Source organism: Apis dorsata, unplaced genomic scaffold (genome assembly GCF_000469605.1).
Source record: "Apis dorsata unplaced genomic scaffold, Apis dorsata 1.3 scaffold_665, whole genome shotgun sequence".
NCBI classification, from domain to species: domain Eukaryota; kingdom Metazoa; phylum Arthropoda; class Insecta; order Hymenoptera; family Apidae; genus Apis; species Apis dorsata.
The window spans coordinates 66,063-73,311 of record NW_006263851.1 but is presented as its reverse complement, the minus strand read 5'-3'; the positions used below and the strand labels follow the sequence as shown (position 1 = coordinate 73,311).

The 7,249-nt window shown below is 35.2% G+C and overlaps 1 protein-coding gene across 7 annotated transcripts in view; it reads right to left on the bottom strand.

Annotated features, from left to right (window-relative positions):
• LOC102679301 (aquaporin AQPAn.G) overlaps positions 1–7,249 on the bottom strand; it is a 37,113-nt gene that overhangs the window by 12,030 nt on the left and 17,834 nt on the right. For 2 of the 7 annotated variants that reach the window (XM_006622105.2, XM_031513550.1), the window contains exons 2-3: positions 1,751–1,782; positions 539–732 (exon numbers count right to left, since the gene is read on the bottom strand). In XM_006622105.2, the coding sequence (XP_006622168.1) occupies positions 539–732; positions 1,751–1,769 (213 nt within the window). In that variant the 5' untranslated portion in view covers positions 1,770–1,782. Of the gene's footprint in view, positions 1–538; positions 733–1,750; positions 2,328–6,484; positions 6,759–7,249 lie in introns of those variants that run through there. The other 5 variants (XM_031513548.1, XM_006622104.2, XM_031513551.1 and 2 more) reach the window with 5 other exon arrangements.

The following is a 7,249-nucleotide window of genomic DNA, read 5'->3' as shown; positions in this document are numbered from 1 at the left end:
GAGAGAGAGAGAGAGAGAGAGAGAGAGAGAGAGAGAGAGAGAGAGCGCGAGCGCGTAGGCCGGCGAAATTTCGACAAATTCATTATTCATCCTATGCCTTCGATCGATTCGAATCAACACGATATTAAGATATTTTTTAGAAAATTGTTTTTGAAAATTTTGGAAAATTTTTCTGTCTTTTTTTCTTTTTGGACAAGTGGAATATTAATTAGATGATTAAATTACGAGAAATTATATGATTGTAAGATGTTTCGAATTATTTTCGTTTATATCTTCGTCTTTTACTTATCTTACTTTTAATTGATATTTTTCTTATTTCTTTTTTTAAAAATCCAAATTTTTTTTTTTTTCACACATCCGCTTAAACTATCGATATCTTCGAGATTAATTCAAAGATTAATTCATTTTGGATAAAATTATCCAATCGCAAAATTCGAGAAAAGAAACATTGTTACGCTTCGAAGCGTGATTAATTTGTTTAGGACGTGATCCTTGCAAGCAAAAGCGTGAACGTGATTATACGAAACACGTGACTTACGTGAGCCAGGCTGGCGACCGCGAGGCCAAATGTGAACGCTATGTGAACCACCGTTGGAGGATCGTTGGCCGTCCACGTGATGCAGGATGCACAACCGATCAGCACGAGAAGAAAGGTTCCCAGGGTTTCGGCCAACAGCATCACCAAAAACTCGACCTTCGTCACCTCTTCGAGGCCGACGAAATCTTTCGCGCCTGGACAGAACGAAGAAGAAGAAGAAGAAGAAAAAGAGAGAGAGAGAGAGAGAGAGAGAAAAGGAAAATAACACGTATTATGTTGTCGAGCGTCTCTCAATTGCAACATTTTGTTGGTAATTAAACGATACACGCGAAAAGGAGACGCGTTTCACTCCCGTCCATCCATTATTGAAACGTCAAAATTCGTGTGTATTCGACGAACGTATATGAATATATAAATATTCGTCATTGTCGGTGCCGACGACTGTGTTGTTGTTGTTTTTTTTCTTTCTTTTTTTCTCTCGCGAAGAAACGTCCCGTATATATGTATATATATGTACTTGTTTGTCGGTGCATCGATCATCGAAATACGGGGTATGAATTTTTAATACATTGTACCAATAGTGTTTGCCTTTCGTCTCTCTCTCTCTCTCTTTCTTTCGTTTCCTTTCTCCTTTGATTCTTTTTTGGAAAAAAGAGGGAAGAGAAATTACGTAATCCACGAGGATGGACGACGTGGGTGACGCGAATTTGCAGTGTTCTATAAAAGTAAAAGAGAAAAAAAGAAGGAGAAGAGAGTTTTTTCTTGATACGAATGTCGAAATTCTATTTCTGTGGTTATATTATATCGATATACCACGTTACGTAACGTATAGAAACAATATACAAAAATCTTATATATTTAATAAGTTGTGATTAAATTATTTGCGATATCGTTCGAAATTTATGCGAAAGACGAAAAGCAACGAAAAAAAAAAAATAAATATAACGATTGGCGTATGATTATAGCACGATAAGGTGAATAATAACGAACCTTTAAGGTTTTTTTTTATTCCGATCGAGAATTATCATCAAAATTATATAACCTCAAAAATCATATTTCAATAACATTATCAAAATTATATATAAATAAAAAATTTGCATCGAGTCAAAAAAAGATTGAAAGAATCGATATAATAATACAACGTTTTTAGTCTCGTTCTCTCGACGAACATTTACAAGAAATGGAAAGTGAAGTAGCTTGGGAACCACGTACCTTTCCAACCCTTGCCCATCCTCCTCTCGATACAATCTCACACGTTTGCCGTGCAACGCACACCACAACACCTTCTCCCTCGTTCCTACCACCCTCGCTTTTCCCCAACAAGGACGAGCTCGACAATCTTCGAATCGGTCACTCTCATCGGTACTCGGCCACCATCTCGCCCAATGGTGTATCGATCGCGGGGAGAAACAATCCTTCCCCCCTCCCTCTCCCACTTTGTCCAAAGACAAAGGATCTTTCGCCTTTCGAAACGAGAAGACAATGGTGGACGACTTATCACCCCGTTTATATCTCCGACTATCGCGACGGTTTTATCGGACGTAAAACTGGGAAACTGGGATCGAGCAGCTGGGTTTCGAAAAGGAAAACGCGTTTGAAAATCGTTCGAAGTGACTTCTCGTGTAACGGTCAGGAGGAAGAGGAAGAAGGAAGAAGGAAGAAGAAAGAAGAAAGAAGAAAGAAGAGGAGAATGTGTTGTTCCGTGGTGTACACGAACTCGCGATACTTCCACGATACACCACGTGGAGTCTCTGTGGGCTATTGAGTCTGTGGAGCGCGAGTTTCGCCTTCATATATCGCTGTTCTCCATCCTTCTGTCCTCCTCCCTCCCCGCCCCTTTTCCCAATCGACACGCGGATCCCCCCTTCCCCTTCCATCTCCTCCTCCTCCAGCCTCTTCATCATCGTGCAGCCCCACCAAAAACTCATTGAAAACTGATTGGTGTGTTTCGGTGTGTGTTTCTGCACGTTCTGAATCCCGAGGATCCACGAATCCTTTCTTTTTTTCTTTGATCCAAATTTTTTTTAAATTAGATTACAATTCGAAATTGGAAAATAGATTTGGATATAATATAATCGAGTGGATATATAACTTTTTGAGTTTTTTCGAAGAATTTATTTTATTCTTCGAAACATTGATAAATTGAATTTCGAATTTTTTTTTTTTGGTACAAAGGAATGGGGATTAACAACGATTACAGCAATGGTGGTAAGTAAAAGTAATCTACGATCTTGATAACATGGTGATAGGTTGAAGAATGGAAAATGTTAAATAATGAGATTATCGATAGGGAATGAGCGTTTAATGATAATTATTCGGTATTATCAAGCACGGGATTATAAGGCAGGTATTTATGCACGGTTGGCGTGTTACGTGATACGATCCAGTACTTATTTTCTATGATTTATATCGAAATTCTTTTCGTTGATTGAAAATTATTATTAATCGACGATTTCTCCTTTAATAATCTAATCTTTTTTATCTCGAAGAAAGAAATTTCCATTGATCCGCTCGCCGTTACTTACTTAATTGTGTTTAATCTCAATCTCTTGTGTTTTACTTATTCGAATTTTAATTTAAACGTAGTTGAAACAAATCGAGAGGATACGTTACTTTTTTAAAGAAGAAGAAAAAGAAGAAGAAGGGATTAAAAATACGTAAGTAAAATTTAAAATTTAATGTATAAAAATTATTTGAACACAATTAAGCACGTAAAAATGAAATATCGTTTCCTGAAATCTTGAAATCTCGAAAGATACGATCTCGAGGAGAAATTTTTTTTTCGTCTTGAAATATGACGAATAACCACTTTATAACATCATTTAAGTCACATTAGACCTAACTTTGTATGATTAAATTCGTAATTTTTTCTTTTTTTTTTATTTTTTTTTTTTTTTTTTTTTTTTTTTTTTTTTTTTTTTTTTTTTGCGTACTTAATTTTTCACCGCGAAGAGTATTAATTTTCAACATTCAACAATTTGTCATAAACTGGCAACTCTAATTGCTTAAGTGTGCTCAACAAGTGTGCGTTATAAAACAGTTTGTCTCCTATAATATCCTTTTTAATTCATTTGCAGTCGCGAAAAACCGGGAAAAACACTTCTCATGTTAAAAACATTGACGGGAAGTTAATGTCGAACAACTGCGTGCCGCATTACATATGCAAATCAGGCATCCTCGACGTGACGTTGCAATTGTTCCATAAGAACGTTCCATAGGAAATTCATACGAGATTCATGGAAAAACACGATTTTCTCATCGACCGTGAAAATATAAATTAGCAAGTACATTTGTTTTCTTTCTTTCCTTTTTTTTTTTTCTTGTTCTTACATAAAACATCAATGCCAATGATGATCTATCATTTTTAATTGAAAAAAAAGATAGATTTTTCATTTTGAAAGATTTAATCTCGATGAGTTTTGATCTTTTTTGAAATTGCGATCGAATCGTGTCTTACAAATTTTTACTTCCACTTTTTCTCTCTCTCATTCGTTTCTTACATAATCCAGTTTTAAACTAGACGAAAAAAAAGGCGATCGAGCACGTTCGTAGCAAATGTTATCAAAATTATTATAATATTCGTCATTGACATTCAATTATATCATCTTAATTTTCAATTTCGTTAAAATAGGAAAAAAATGCAAAAAAAATTCTTAGATCTTTATCTTTTTACGCGATAATATTACATCGCAGCATTAATTTTCCTTTAATCTTTATTAAAGCCAAAATTCTAACCTCTACATCCTCCGTAGTGCACGAAAGATTACGATTAAAAATGTTCGCTAAATTGTTGCCAATAATACGAGATCCAATCACGTGTGTTTGTTCCGCTGACATCATCGAGTGGAAAACAAGGTGATATCAAGATAATTACGACATCACGGGTCAACAAATGTGTATGTAAATACGTATCTAACGAAACGGTATACATTTTCGTTTCCCACTTTTATCAATGGTTATCTACGACCGAGCGTTGTTCTACACGGGATAGATAACTATGTTGATCGAATTCTTTCGGATTGCAAAAGTGTATCGCATCGCATCGTTACACGTCCCTCTATAGTAATTAAACGGTATTAATTGGGCCACTTGCGCAGTAGTCTCCTGCGCAAATAGATCCTTCGCGCACCTGCTGCTTTATTTACGTTATGCTACCAACTTATTCGATGCTACCAACTTTTTCCACGCTAATTCTTTTTTATTGATTCGCCTCGCAAGATCTATCTCGTTGCTGTTCGAATGGTGTATCAATGTAATAATTCGTTAAACAAAAAAGGAATTTTCTTTTATAGTCACTTGAAAAATGCAAATTATCGATCTAATTAGAAAATAGCGTGTATGAAAGCGCACGGTTGAAAAATATTTAGGTTTTTCGGGCGGTTATTTTAATTAAGTACCTTTAATTGGACTCGTGTACCGTCAAGAAACAGCGTCTGTTAACTATCAGCAGCTAGAACACCTGTGTCCACTCGGATCGTTCGTGGGTAAGCGAACATGAATGGGCAAGAAAAAGATCTCTCGATAACTCTACAGAGTGATCCAAAAGTGTAATAAAATATATATATATATACGATTCGAGAATACGCGAGCAAGAAAACTGCTGCAAAGCACAACTTTATATAATAATTGAAATTATTATTAATCTTTTTAACGTCGCAAGATAAGTTCGCTATTTAATTGTACGAAATGTCATATATTTAATATATCACACTTTCATTCCTGAACCGCGCCTACATCATTATTAATTCGTGGCAACGAAGCATAAGCATAAAATGTCAAAACGTGTACGAGAGATACGGAGACGATTCTCGTTCGTCAGATGTTATCACGCGGTAAGAGAAGAAAGAGCATCGAGCGAGCCATAGCTCGAGCAAAATAACGAATCATGCAAAATAATCATCGAGAATTTGGCCGAGAACAAGTGAGTAAATTATTTCAAAAGTGAGGAGATCCTCGTAAAATAGACCGGATCTATTCTCGTAGGAAGTTAAATGTCAAATTTCACGACCCTTGAGCGAACAATGAGCAAACGTGACCCGCGGCGTATTTCGCAAACTCGATGCCCCAGAAAGCAAGAAGGGCCTCGGGGCTGTACTTGTAAGTTCGAAGAGCTCGTAGGGTACAAACAAAAACTCATAAAACGGATTGTTTATTATTTGCATTATTGGTTCCCGTGAATCGATCCGCGAGAGAAAGGGACAATATGAAGTTAATTTATTATTTGAATAATAATTGAATCTGTTCGGATTGTTCGAAATATGCATGCTCTTATGTTCAGTTTATAAATAAAGGAATTTACTATTGAAATTGTTGAACAGGAGAGAATATTACTGGTGTAATTTGAAATGTAATGTACATTACGCAAAATGTGTAATTTATATATTAAGTAATTGCCACATCAATCGATACCGCTGCACCGATGGTGAATAAATAAGGTTTGGATAATTGATACTGTATTTTCTACAATTTTCTGAACCTTTTATGGTTAGATTTCATTGCATGCAAGGTGAACGATCCCTATGAACGAAATATCATTAGAGCGTTCACTAGAGAAATGTAAATATGCTAGTGATTTTACTCGTGAGAATTGGAAAACAAATTTTCTTTATTTCACTTAGCTTTACATATAGAAGAATATTGATGTAACAATTGCTCAAATTTATTTGCACTGTTCTATTTATTGATTCTTTTTCACATTAACACACTTATTAATAAACTTATTGTTATGATTAACAATTAATATAATCTGATATATGTTTTTAATACGTTTGAATAATTCTTTCTGTTCATCCTAACCTAAAAGTTTCTGCACAAAAACTTGATATGCTTTCAACCAATGTTTGTATTTTAGCAATTAACATAATCTGATATATATTAATAAATCCTTTCTATTCATCACCTATTTAAACTTAACCTAAATCTAAAAGTTTCTGTACAAAAACATACCATTAATAGATTTTCCTTTTCACATCGAATAGAAAAATTTCAAGATCACCATCACCTTTTTGTTATTCGGAAACAAATTACACGAAAACAAAGTTAATACACTTATATCGTAAAAAGAATAGAAATATTCGTAAACACAACAATCGCACGCAAATGTGTTTCATCATTCTATCATCTACGACTTTCCCTCTTTTTTGTACAAAGTGCAACGATTGCGCGAGCATTCGATAACAGGTCGGGAAGAAATTAGTTTCGTTGAACTTCGAATGCAATGACAAAAGCAAGCTCGTAAGCACTATTTTACAGCCATCCAGCCTTCTTACTTTATGAACAATATCTCGCATGGTAATATCCGATAGTTTCTATTTTACCAGCGAGGTGAACGTGAGCCCACGAAATTACCACAATTATATCGCGATCATTCTTTTGCTCGCCGCTTGTAAAAAGCACGTTCCCGCGAAAACTTTCCTTTTTTAAACAACTCGTGGCTGGAAACTGGCTACTGGAAAATTAAACGCGCCGGTTCTCAAACATTAAGATCCTCCTCGAGATTTTATTAATTATTTGTATGGTAAAAGTTTTCGGCGTTAAGAACAGACGGTGAAAGTTCTTCTTTTTGTTCTTAAACTTATTTTATTCGCATTGTTCCCACATGTGCTGATTAATAGGATACGCGGAGCGAAGAGGAGTGTTTAGAAAAGTAATCGTGAGAGCGTTATATTAATGTATAGTATATATTAATGTATCTTATTCTCTTATCCATGC